This window comes from Paramormyrops kingsleyae, chromosome 15 (genome assembly GCF_048594095.1).
Source record: "Paramormyrops kingsleyae isolate MSU_618 chromosome 15, PKINGS_0.4, whole genome shotgun sequence".
Classification (NCBI taxonomy): Eukaryota; Metazoa; Chordata; class Actinopteri; order Osteoglossiformes; family Mormyridae; genus Paramormyrops; species Paramormyrops kingsleyae.
Window position 1 is genome coordinate 6,534,906 of NC_132811.1, and position 13,502 is coordinate 6,548,407.

General features: G+C 54.6%; 1 protein-coding gene across 5 annotated transcripts in view; it reads left to right on the top strand.

Moving 5' to 3' along the window:
- Positions 1-13,082, top strand: part of LOC111860476 (midnolin-like) — a 40,628-nt gene extending 27,546 nt beyond the window's left edge. For 4 of the 5 annotated variants that reach the window (XM_023844222.2, XM_023844219.2, XM_023844223.2 and 1 more), the window contains 4 exons: positions 4,503-4,967; positions 5,409-5,532; positions 5,648-5,944; positions 11,483-13,082. In XM_023844222.2, coding sequence (XP_023699990.2) covers positions 4,503-4,967; positions 5,409-5,532; positions 5,648-5,944; positions 11,483-11,745 — 1,149 coding nt within the window. In that variant the 3' untranslated portion in view covers positions 11,746-13,082. The remainder of the gene's footprint in view (positions 1-4,502; positions 4,968-5,408; positions 5,533-5,647; positions 5,945-11,482) is intronic. The other variant, XM_023844224.2, reaches the window with a different exon arrangement.
- Positions 13,083-13,502: the final 420 nt, after the last annotated feature.

Sequence of the window (13,502 nt, forward strand, 5' to 3'; positions counted from 1 at the left end):
CTATTCCAGGCTAACTGCTAAGACCTCTGTGTGCGTAGCACTTGGTCTTGGCCTGGCTGCCTGTTTATTTGATGGGCCGTGCGCTACATGCTTCCACACCATGTGAGCTGTGGGCCGTTCATCTTTTATCTTTGGATGAGCGGCTCGGCCGGCCCGGTGAGTCAGGGATTCCTGTAAGTGCCCCGGGTTGCGGGCGCCTCCCTGGCTGAAGGGAGGGCCAGCGCAGAGTACAGACGTCCTGTGACTCCTCGCTCTTCCCAGGTCACCCTAATCCCCGACAGGGGTCTGCCTGCACCAGCAAGATCTCTCATTAAAGCCCCTTGAGTGCTTTAATCACTTTATTGAAACAGTCATTTGGCAAAATATGTTTGCAGGATTTGAAAATGTCATGTGTCAATGTTTCAGTCAATAGGCGTCATTTTGCTCCCCCCCCCCTGTCCTCCACTAGACCATTTGTCTGTTTTTCCCTCATCAGTTTTGTTAATCTGCTGCTCTAACACAATTGGAAATCTTTGGTTCTTAATAAGATTGAGCAATTGGCAAGTGGGAGAAATCGAAAGCCATCTCTGAAGGCAATAGATCAATACCCAAGTAAAACTGCAATAGCTTCAGGCTCTTTCTGCGACAGTTATGTCATCGCATGCATGCATGTGTGTGTGCGTGCGTGTGTGGCCGTACACATGACGCAAATCTTCAAGCACTGACGCGTCCGAGAAACCGATGTGCTTTTTCACTTTGATCTTGTGGCTCTTCTTCGACTGCTTTGTGGATTTCCGGGTGTTAGATCCCCAAGGTGGCCAGAAAAGCAGCTTCCCTCCCCTGGAAGGTTGGTTTGACGCTGGTAGGTCAAACACTGAGTTTATATGAATATGCTTTTCAAAAGTCAGGGCCTGCTGTTTGTAATAGCACTTAAGCAGGCCTTCTGAGAGGCCTGCGTTCATTTTGAACGGCTAAACTGTGTATCGTGACCACCTTTCATTCGCTGGCTCCCTTTGTCATTCAAGTGCCGGGCATCGTGATTGGAGGTAATCCAGGAAGAGGTGGGACCACATGCAGAAACCCCCAATTAAGGCAATTAGAGCAGCGAAACTAAGTGGGTGTGTTACCCTCACAAATGCTGAGAGAGACCACGCTTAGGGGCTATCGCCGCCCCCCCCCCCATGCATTTAAATCAGGTCTGGGGTCAAAGCATTTGTTATGTTTATTTCTAATGATTGTCCTCCATCCTGCAATGGATGTACTTAAGCAATGAATAAACACTCGCATAAGTCTTTTCTCGTGACGCCTTTGAAGGATTAGAAACAAATGCAAATGCTGGCTTCATTTATTTTGGTGCTTTTCTTTTTTCCTTGAGTAACTGGCATCAGGTTAAGCCGCGTCTCATCACACCGTCGTCACGAAGACGTGGTCAGAGTTTAATTAATCCTTGCCAAAAAAAGGCTCCATTTTGCATGATTTGGTGTGTGTGTGCGTATGTGCGTGTGTGTGCATGCATGCATGCATGTGTGTGTTTTTGATTATCACACGGATACCTGGAGTGATCGAGAGGACACGGCGAACGGCAGATGCCTTAAAGTGGTCTTTCATTAAATAATTTTACTGCTGACCCACATTGCACATATAAAACCCGCAAAGTACAGTTTCTCCCTGTTCCTGCCCCGTTTTACACATGGCGCCCATATATTTCTCATCACAAGACAACTTTATTCTCCCCAAGTGGAATACCAACTCTGATTTTCATTTTGAAGATTAAAATTTTTTTTTTTGTAATTAGACAGGCCAGCGAAAATGCAGGTTCAGTGCAGTCAACATCTGAATCCTGTGTTCCGCGATTTTTCTCCCACTAGAAGACAGTGGGTTCGAGGCTATGCTTACGGATAGCAGGGAGCGCTGCTTTGTTGGGCCTCCGAGGCGTTAATTAGTCGAGGCTGTCCTGTTTGACTCTTATCCGAGCACCTTCTCCAGAACGTGTCATCGTTTAATGACCTGCCTGATTCACACACCTGCGTAGTCGTGCGTAGTTGCACGACGGCAGCATGTCGGCTTGTCCTCCGTGGACTCCTTTGATTTCTGAGCTTGGGGGGGTGGGCAGGTGGGGTAGGTCCCCGCCAGAGGTTTATAGGTGCTTCCAGACTGCAGGTGAGGGGGTCTGTTTTTGTAGGCATGCTGGGAGATGCCTGTTTCCCCCACCCAGCCTGGGCCGAAGGCGATCTTTCACCAAACAGGGCATGTTGAGACCGTCGCTGGGGACTTTCCCGTCGACTCAGAGTGACGCGTTTTCAGGTGTTCTGAGGATCCCCGGGATTCTTTAAGTGTTGCTGCCACGAGTGATTAATCCGCTTCCCGAGGGCCTTCCTCAGCAATTGTCTGGTGCCTCTGTGTATTGAAGCAATAAAATATTGAAAATTATTATGATTTATCAATTCGGGGCTTTTTTGGTTGGGGTTGTGTAACATTTGTAAGCCTTTTAAGTCAGGGGTGGCCAATCTTTTCCACAAAGGGCCGGTGTGTGTGCGGGTTTTCGCTGCAACTCCCTAATTAGATTACTAATTAGAGGACTGATTGGCTGAAGAGTCCTCACACCTGGGTTTGAACAGCTGACCTACAGGTTATCCCAAAAACCCGCATACACACCGGCCCTTTGCGGATAAGATTGGGCACCCCTGTTTTAAGTGTTCTGTAGAGAGAAGAAATTCGCACTGATAAATATCTGCTTATTGTTCCTTAATGAAATACAGTCTGTTTAGATTAATTAAAAAGCAGATGGTCTTTTTTTGGGTAGCTCAGATATGTCTCCTCTCTGAGCGACACCCCTGTTAGGCTCTCGTTTTGGGGACTCTCTGCATGATGAGGAGAGCTCCTCTGCCGTGTGCTCTCCCCGCCTGGGATTGGGGGGTGTTGTGTGCAGATTAGCATATAGCACATAGCCTCTTGGTAATCTCTGCTAGTCATAGGGTGGAGGCAGAGTGTCTGTCATTCATTGCGACTGCTACCTTCAGCGAGTCGAGCTCAGGCGGGGCAAACGGACGAAGGTAGGAGAATACCTACCGGTGACTTGCTGTAGGTTTTAGCAGAAGCTCAACGAAGTCTTTGCTTTTAAGGAAAGGCTGTTTGTCCTCGTGCTCTCGGTCCCTCTGACTAAGGGAACGTTATCCTGTGATGTGTGGGGGGGGCGGTGAGAGGATTTGAAGGGGAGCGCGAAGCTCTATGTCCCAGCTTGTTGTATCCCTGAGAGTCAGAGCCCCCCCCCTCCCCTCACCCTGCGTGTGGCCCCTGCAGTGGCTTCTGTGCGAGGAGTTCCTCTGAGATTACAGGGCAGTGATGTGTTGGAGGCCCTTGCTAGCTTAATTAGATCTTTTAGTTTAGATCAAGAACACTTATTTTTCATGGCGTCATGGTCTTCCTTTGGGGGGGGGGGCGCGTTAGGTGTTCTGAGCCCCCCTTCTGCCGGCCTGCTGTTGTCCCCAGTGTCAATAAGGTACTTCATGCACAAGCGGCCAAAGGTCACCCCGACTGCAGAAAGCTGTCGGTCGATCGAAGAATAAATAAGCAAAGGACTGGGGGAGAAATGATGGAGGGCAGAACCTCTGCGATTCTGGGGGTCAACGACAGGTCAGCGTGCGCCAGCGCAGCACAATGCATTATGGGTCTGCTGGGAGTGCCCTTGGCGCTCCGAGCGCATTCCTGCTGGAAGAATCCGCCTTTCCAGAAAGCCGGCTTGGCTCGGCTTCATGCGGGCGTTTCTCTAACGCGTGTGTCTGAAATGTGTGCTTTTGGGTCACATGACCGTCATCGAAAATAGCGCCGTTTAGCCTCCCGCTGTCCTAAAATCCCTGTCAGTCCCCCGTGATCCGCGGCGTCCAGCTCTCGCCATACTTCCAGCTTCCGAATAGAGAGGCAGCCCCAGAGCAGCTGCAGAAGATAGCTGAACAAGCGGGGATTGTTGTGCCGGTTCTGGAGCCGGACCGACTTAAGCTTCCAGTGCAGCTTGTTCCAGATTCGGGGGGGGGGTGCTTCAGAGCTTAGCGGAGCAAGCCCTGGCTTCCTTCCTGGGACGCTCCCAAAAATGGGCAGGCCGCTCCAGATCCGGCATGGCTGCCAGAACAATCGGATATTATGCGCACGCCTGCGGGGTGGGTTCGCGGCCCGCATCTGCAGCCGCCTTCCCGCGGCCGGGCCAGAAGGCCGTGCTTTGTGTGCCTGCTGAATAGCGGCAGGGTGCAGGGTTGCGGCTCGTGGGAGGTGGGGGGGGCGGGGTGATGTATAGGTCTTTCTTTGGCCTGCTTTTTACTCCACTGCTTTCCTACTTGTGCATCCTCACTGGCGATTCGGTTAAAGCGTCGGGCTTAGACTGCATCCCTGGGCTGGTTCTACTCTGAGCTTAGAGCTCAACTCTCTCCTGGGGTCTCTTCTGGGGTCCAGCCCTGACACCGGTGCACGGCTGACCTTAGTGGTGTTGGTGCCCTTTTAACGCCGCTCTCCTCTCTGCTTCCTGTGTGCAGGTCAGCGACTTCCTGTCGGGCCGCTCGCCGCTGACCCTGGCCCTGCGCGTCGGCGATCACATGATGTTCGTGCAGCTGCAACTGGCGGCTCAGCAGTCCGGCGGCCCGCAGCTGCAGCATCGGCACGTCATCGCCCGGGGGGGCCCCGAGGCTGCAGGGGCGTCCGCCGCAGTGCCCGGCAACAGCGGCGCACACGTGCGGCTCCCACAGCAGCCCTACCCCCACCCGCAGGCGCACCCCCCCACCCTCCCACATGCCCCCCACCTTCACCCGACCCCCGTCTCCTTGGTCAGCCCCTCTGCCTTCCCCGCTTCCAGCCCGGTGCAGGCCATGCCCCCTGCCTACCCTTCATCCTCTGCCGGCCAGTGCAGTCCCCCTCCCCGGCTCTCACCTCCCCCCAACGGACTCCTCCGCTCTCACCTCCCCCCGGCTGCGAGCTCCAGCCCCGTCACACCCTGCCCTGAGGTATGTCTCCCCGCTGCAGTTTGGGGGGGGGGGAGGTGGTTAAACATGTTATGCCCAGTGACTGATTATCTGCTCAGCTGCTTCGGTGACTGGCGGCTCACCCGCATCTAGCTGCAGCTCCCTGAATGTGCCCCCCCCGCATAACTGTAAAAGCCGTTTCCCATGACCTGCGGTGACCATGCACAATCAAATAATGAGCAAATGTGCAAAGAAGTCACAGGAACCGCCGGCCGCCGTCCCTGTCTTTGAGAAAGGGCTGCCCTCTTCCAGTCCTCCGTCCGAATTTCCCTTCTTGCGGTTTTCTTTCGCTTTCTCTGCGCCGCTCGGCCCCCCCACCATCCTGCTTCGGTCCTTTTGTAACTGGAGCCTTGTGACAGTTACACCAGTGACCCGCCCCACCCCACAACTGCGACTTAACTATGTCGGTTTCTGTCCCACCAGACTAACTGCAGTGCCAAGGCCCCCAGCAATAGCAGCCCCCCCAGCACACGGTCCCGCAAGCCGGGTGCCATCATCGAGAGCTTTGTCAACCACGCGCCCGGCGTTTTCTCAGGAACATTCTCTGGTAAGCGGGGGGGGCGTGGCTACTCCTGGTGCCCGCCTGGCCCGTATTTTTAACCGCAACTGGAACCTCTAGGTGGGGCCCGACCGGTAAAGCTGCCCCCCCCCTTCTCCCCCAGGCACCCTGCACCCAAACTGCCAGGACAGCAGCGGGCGGCCGCGGCGGGATATTGGCACCATCCTGCAGATCCTCAATGACCTCCTGAGCGCCACCCGCCACTACCAGGGCGTGCCAGCCTCGCTGACGCAGCTGCGCTGCCAGACCCAGTGCGGGCCGCCCTCGCCGCCGCCCTCGCCCCCCACACCCGGGCTCGCCGGCCTCTCCGCCAGAGCTACCTCAGTGCCTGCTGCCAGCCCTGCCGTCCTGCACCCCCTGGTTCAGTGCCAGAGCCAGATCCACATGTGCAAACCCTCTGGTGAGTTCCCGCTCCTCCGACTGTCAGGGGGCAAAGGGCACTGGGCTGGGGGGGGCCACCCTGTGGCCACTTCGGAGATGCCAGTCTGCATGTGATTGGAAATTTGCGCTGAATGGGAAGCTCATGGCCACAAAGTGGGGATTCCTGACTTGCCACTGAGTCGCCATGACAACCCTGGAATGTTTTATTCCACTTCGAATTCCCGAGTCACATGTCCGAGGCATTAAGGGTCACGGTGCGAGGGAGTCCGATGCCCGGCTTCCTGGGGAGGGGGGCGTCAGATGGCCTCCATCACTGTTTCCTGGGGCTATTTCAGGCCTGCGGTCAAAAGGAAGGTGTGGAGTGACTGAGCTGGACTTAAAAAGACATGGTGGGGGGGAGGAGGAGGCAGAGGGAGTGGGAGGGGAGCCGAGGCAGGCTGGGAGATTCCTGTGTGGGTGAGAAGCTGGGGCGGGGGGGGGGGGCTCTTGGGAATGCAGTGGCCGAGGCTCAACAAGGCGGTTTTGTCAGCTTGCGGACAGGCCCTGATCCCCCCCCACCACCACCACCAGCCCTGAGGGGTTGGGTTCCCGCCGGGGGGGATTCATTTCTGAGACGGCACAGGCCTAGAGGGGGAGGGGCACGGGGCATGGTGTGCGGCCCCGCTTCCTGAACGTGACACGCTGATCACCGTGTGGGGGAAGGTGAGCGATTTATATAAAAGCACAGTTTGTGCGTCATTCGTCAGGCTTGACAAAAACAGTCCTTAGTGATCCCCTTCGCACCGGTGGCTGTGATTAGCATTAGGAAAAATCGGTGATTTGTTGCGAGGCCGAATCCTTTCGCATTACGCTAAAGTGTGCGCTCTCGGAGCCCCCCCCCCTCCCCCCCCCCACAGTGGGGAGGCTGAAGAGCTCCTTTTTTTGGTCACTGCTTGTGTTTGTGACAGGTCCACGCACTCCACATAATGCCTGCCTATTTTCCTAACCCAGCCCCCCCCCCGGTGTCCGAAAGGTCCCGCGGCCCCTCCCCCACGCCTCTTTCTCCAGTCAATGGGCCGTCCCACCGTTTCCGCTGCCGCGCTCCAAAACTCTAACCTCATCTGTAAAATGCGCCTGGTCTTTCCAAGTGTGGCCTTCAATGCCGCCTGTGTTTCCCCTCCGACTTTAAATAGACAGATTTATACGAAAATGGCAGCGCTGCGCGAATGCTCATTGTGTTATCAAGGCGAGAGCGACACAGAACTGAGTGTCCATTCATAAAACCGTACTTTATATCCGGCCAGCTCCTGCCCACAGATTAATTGGTTCTTCCTCTGAAAACAAGAAGTATTTGAGCTGGGGATGCCGTGTTTCAGCTTACATAACCATGTCTGGAGATGGGCTTCCACTCCGGACCACAGCTTCTCCCTGCTGATTATCTGTCAGCGGTAACTTTTTGTTTTGATGATAGTGTATTTTTAACAGGTGGGTATGAGGTCTCGCCCCAGAGTGCCCCACCTTTTGGGTGGTGAGACTTGATGAATTATTTCCTTGTAGATAACACCACTGAGGAGTGAAGCACCAGCTGCTGCATGCCGGTCGGCTCCTTGCACGGCCGGGTACGAGCGTCCGGCCACTTTCATCGCCCGTCTGTCAGAGCAGGCGAGATCCGATCTGGTCTTCCTACGCGTGACCTCATAATGGCGGTGGGTGGAGGGGTGGGCGATGTGACTGGGGAGTGAATTCCTGTGCTCAGCAAGGCTCCCACCTCCGCCCCCCCCCCCCCCCCCCCCCCTCCCCTCGGCATGGTCCAGGCCTTTGTTTAGCCAGCCTGCCTGGAAAGTCATGGAGGCTGCAGGGATCAGGAAACCCACCAGCTGTGCTTTGGGGCCCGGAGCGTCACAGCTGCCGTCTTCCACAGACGGGGGGGGGGTACACTCAGTGGGACCCCACCCATGGCTCTCCTCGGTGTGTCAAGTTGGTTTAGCTCGGCCTAAGGTTGAAGTGGGACAATGGAGGGTGGGCCAGTATGGTTAGGAGGTCTGGGGGGGGGGGGCTTCTCCTCTTTTCACCACTTGTTTGAATGCCCTTGGGTATTTTGGCCCACCCCCCGCTGGGAGCAGCCATGCTGGGTCGTCGAGGGCCCCCCTGCCATTCCGTATATAAATGTGTGCCTACATATGCTCTGCACACCCCCCCCCCCCCCCCGCCTTTTCTTGGGTTTACCTGTTGCGCTTGTCTCTGGTTCTCCATCCTGTCCTGGATTTCCCAAAAAATAAAGAGTTGAGATGCGTGAACAAGGGTCGCACTGTATGGCCGTCTCCAGAGGCAGCTCTGTACCCCCTTTCACTGGCTTGACTCCCATTCCCCCAAGAGCCACATTGGGGGGGGGGGGTGTGCCAATGACCTACCTCCCGATATCCATGATCTGTACCAGAGTCGATTTGTGATTGGCTGTCTGTTAGATTGTCGGGTGATGGAGGGCCGGTTTTAGTGTTCGGGAATAAGGTGTAACGGTGTGTGTGTGGGGGGGGGGGGGTTGAGGGAGTTTACAGATTATTGGGGGGGGGGGAGGATGGTGAAGTGTCGTCAGAAGAACATTGCGTGGAAAGTGAGTTGCTGGAGTCGGCTGTACGCGTCTGTGGGAAGGTCGTGACCCTGACTCAGCGAACGGCGGAAGCTGCAAAACAATCGGCAAGAAATGGGAGGCAGCCGCTAATTAAGCTGTGCTTTAAGGGAGTCGTGGTTAAGGAAGGCCTATCCTGACTAAGGAAGGCCTATCCTGACTAAGGAAGGCCTATCCTGACTAAGGAAGGCCTGTTTAATCTCCACATCTGGAGCACGACTGTTGGGCATGTCGTCGGGAGTTTGGTTGCGCGCCAGGCGGTCCTGAAGACCCACAAAGGAAAGCCGCAGGCTGGGGGGGTGCCTGGCTTTTGAAGGAGGCAGGGCAGGTATTTTTTTGTTAGAAGGCTGGCAGTTTTACTGTGGCTTGTGATGTTGACGAAGTGGTGGGGGTGGGGCGGGGGGGTAGGCGTCAGGCAGTGCTTTCCTGCTCTCTGACTTCAGCGTTAATCTCTGTCCTTAATCGTATTAAATTTCCTCCTCCTCTCTGTGATGATAAATGGACTTGGAGTGTTGCCCCCTCTGATGCCTGCCATGCGTCTATAGTCAGGTGACACCCCCCCCCCCACCCCCGGTTCATGCCGTTCCGCAGTAAAGACCGGACACCCGCCTTTAAAAGGATTACGGACATTTGCAGGGAGGGCAGCCCGGCGGTGACACGCCATTCATGATGGGCCGATGGATCCACATGTTAGGTCTCGGGTGTCCCACCGCTACCTGGTGTCATGGGACTTGTCTGCAGCCCTGCTGTCAGAGTAAAGGACACCTCCCAGGAGGCAGCGGTGGCGGAAAGCCACCTGGGTTCAGGAGGTGATGTTCTGTGCTGTTTTTTTCGAGCACCCGCACTGCCTTCTGGGAATACTATAACTCATATATATACTTTTCTCTCCACACTCTTCACTGCTGTGAATTTTCTTCCCAGATTTTGTCCTTTTTTTTCAGGGTGAAAATTAAATGAAGCATTTAATCACTGTCCGACAGAAGCCTCTCGAAGGCACCGGGTAGTTTTAGTGGAGAGGAGCCATTAAATTACTAGCTTTAGTACAATGTGGGCGGAGCTTAAGTGGGGGCGACCTTTCTCCAGACGATTGAGATCCCGGTGACTCAGCAACGCTGCGGCCCTGGAAACGTACAGCCTTTTCCGGGCCGTGCCCAGACACCAGGCTGTGAGGCCGCGGGGTCTGCGGGCGTCCGTGAGGCTCGGCACTTGTCTCGTAACGCCCGACATCTCGCAGGTTTATTTCCAGGCTTCTGCTGGTTCGCGCAGAGCTGGTGTTTATCAGCGCCGCTGGAATTTCTGCCGTCGCTGACTTGTCAGCTCTAGGATGTAGATAATTAGTGTGAATTTTAGATTTTTTGGGGGGTGGAAATCGGAGCCACCTCCTTCAACGCCCCCAATTCCTTTTCCCTCACCTTTGGCACTTTGGGGCAGATACTCAGCCCTCCTACTTGGCCCTCTTAAGAGGTCTTCCCGGGGCCCACAGCAGGAAGCGGCGGCTGGCGGGGTTGGGGGAGGGGGGAGCGGGGGCCGACACTCCCTCGTACAATTTCCATTCGCTTGCGTTTTCCATCGAAAGCCAATACGGCCATCCTCACCCATGGACGGATGGCTGCGCTACAGCTGAGGCTTAATCAATAGCTCTTTTCATTTCGCCATCGATCGACGGTAAAAGCCGCGCGTGCGCGCATACTGGTGTACATGCGTGTGCCCGCCACAGAGACGGAACACGCCGGAACGCATCGATCCGGCCCGGCTCTTATTTAATTATTTAATTCCCAGATAGATGCTAATGGAACTAGCGATTCGTCTGCGGTTCTCTTCCCTTCCTTTGAACCCTCTGAATATATTTATAAATGAAATTAAAGGCTGGCCCGTGTGTGAGAGCCAAGCCGTGGGGCTGGAACGCCCCCCCCCCCCCCAGGGAGCAGTTATTCCAGGGGCCTCGTCGGTTTGAGGATGCCTCACTGCAGTTGTGCTGCATTTGTCCCCTTTTTCGTTTGGGTCGTCGAATTGTCGCTTTTCATTTCTCATAACAGGAAAACGGTTCGACCTGATACCTGTGCATTTAAGTGGTGCTTTTTTTTTGTTGCATTTAACAATGAGGAAGTTCGAGCACAGATTCCTTAATAAAAGCAGCAGACGTCCTTAGGCCAACCCGCATCGGCCCTGCGCGTTCCTGCCCTGCGCGTTCCTGCCCTGCGCGGTCCTGCTCTGCGCGTTCCTGCTCTGCGCGCTCCTGTTCTGCACGTTCCTGCTCTGCGCGTTCCTGCTCTGCGCGTTCCTGCTCTGCGCGTTCCTGCTCTGTGCGTTCCTGTTCTGCGCGCTCCTGTTCTGCGCGTTCCTGTTCTGCGCGCTCCTGTTCTGCGCGTTCCTGCTCTGCGCGTTCCTGCTCTGCGCGTTCCTGCCCTGCGCGTTCCTGTTCTGCGCGTTCCTGTTCTGCGCGCTCCTGTTCTGCACGTTCCTGTTCTGCGCGTTCCTGCCCTGCGCGCTCCTGCTCTGCGCGTTCCTGCTCTGTGCGCTCCTGTTCTGCACGTTCCTGTTCTGCGCGCTCCTGTTCTGCACGTTCCTGCTCTGCACTCATCTCACAGACCTGTGCAACACCCCTGATCAGGAACGGGCAGAGATAAGCGACAAGAGGAGGGGGGGTTATTAGTGAGTCGAGGCAGGCGTGGGGCCCCGTTAGCGCCCTGCATGGATGGGGGCCCTGCGGGGAGGGCCGCCTCGTCCCCGTGCCACTGACACCTCCGTCATCTCTTGTCCTCAGATAACACTGACTGGGCTCCTTAGAGGAGAGCGTCTCCCCTCCATTCCGGGATGCTGCAGACATCTGCCTCGTCAGGCGTAGCGCTTTATTTACGGGGCGTGCGTGCTGCTGCCGATGATGGGAGGGGCCTTCTATCTGACCGCCTTTCCATCTCTTCCCCCCCCCCACCCCCAATCCCGGTTCCCCAGGCGACCGACTGCGGCAGACGGAGAACAGGGCCACACGCTGCAAGGTGGAGCAGCTGCAGCTGCTGATGCAGCAGAAGCGGCTGCGGAGGAAGGCGCGGCGGGACTCGCGCGCCCCCTACCCCTGGCTGCCCAACCGCAAGTCGGGCCGCAGCAACAGCAACAGCAGCGTGTCGAGCGACGGCTCCCTCGACCTGGACTTCGACGACTCCGTGTGGAAGCCCGACGTCAAAGCCGACATGAAGTCAGAGTTCGTCGTGGCGTGACGGAGCGGCGCCGGTGACAGGGACGGGGGACACCAGTCAGAGGCCGTCCACATGCATTAAGAGACGAACCTACTTCTCATTTTTTTGCTTTTTCGACACCTGTGACGACAGACACACAGCAGAAATGGTTCGATTTATAATTTTTGGTCTCAACTGGCCCTCGATTTTATTTTGAAAGATATTTAAAAAAGGATTGCCTGTACTTCAACATCTACTAAATTTAAGAGACAGATGTGTCCTGCCTTACAGAAGCTAAACACGGCTCTACAGTGCTGGAGGGTGTCTTTCCCCCCCCTCCCCCCCCCCCCCCCCATTCTATCTAATTTTTTTTCTTCCAAGGAGAACAATGACTGGAAAAAAACCACACGTGACTCTGACGGGGGATGGAAATAGGCAGTGGGGTCCCCGTCCTGTACTGGGGGGAGAGGGCAGCCCCCTGTAGCCATCGCGGTGTCATTACGGGCATTCCAGCTCTCACACTCCCCAACCTGAATTAGCTCATTTTTAGGGAGGCATCTCCTTTTGTTAATTTCCCCAAAAACAGATATGTAGCATTGTTCACGAAGCATTCAGGTGTATTACTAACAAACAGACAAACAAAAGTTGTTTCATTTGCACTTTTCGTTTTTTTCGCCGGGATTACACATGGGTCGTGGATACGAGGGGAAGACAGGAGGTCTTGGGTGGATGGATGGATGGATGGATGGAGGAATGGAGAGAAATGGGACTTTCAGAGGTGGGACTCTGGACCTCGAAAGCATTCGTCAAACCGCAACCTCACAGATTCAGGTTATAAATAGGAATAATGTGTAGAGTGACTGATGAAGAGTGCTTTGTGAAGCTTATTTTGGAAGAAAAATTTGATCTCTTCGGAAGCCATTAAGCAGATATGGCTTGGCTCAAGCCATCTTGTAATGAATAGTTAATGGGTGATATATTTAATGTATTCAATCTTGCCCTGCTTTTGATCATGCTTTTTAAGAGAAGGGGAGAAACACCCCGTCAAGCCAGCGCCCTGCTGTATGGTGCAGGGTCCGTGCCCGATGCCCTGACTCTCTGCAGGTCCTGGATGTTGTGCTCTTGTATGTATCTTGGGTAACAGGGGTGGGGACGAGATCAGACTGATTCGCTGTCTTAAGAACATTCCCTTTTTGAAATCCTCCAGCATAATAACAAGAGCAAAACGATATTCTGTCTTCAGTTTGTTTTTCTTGCACAGATACGTAATTGCCCCTCCCCCACACCCCCGAAATCTAGGGACTGAGGGTATGAGTGGGAATGAAAATGTACCCTGTTTTCTTTGGAGTGACGTAAATAAAGCCACACCCTACCCTGTACTGCGATTATGCCTCCTACCCCCCCCCCCCCCCCCCCCCCCGCCACCACTTACAGTACAATCACTCACCATCATTTACAGGAAGAGCTGACGGTTCCTGATCACGTCCAGCGGGAGTCCCTTCTCGGGTCGTTTAACTTTCTTATCAGATGGGACCTTTGAAAGGCGAAACTGCTGCTACATGGGGTATTTTATTTAAACCAAACAAAAAAAAGACTTTGCATGTTAAAGTGAATTATCCTGAAGCCTTCGGTGAGCTGGGAGTGAGGACGTGCGTGACAGGCTGCTCTTAAGAACCACTAGTAAAATGCATGACTTTGAATCGTTTTAAGAGGAGAAAACTGTGCCATTGAGTATATGTGTGTATATATATATACAGTATATAAATATATATATATATATATATATATATATATATATA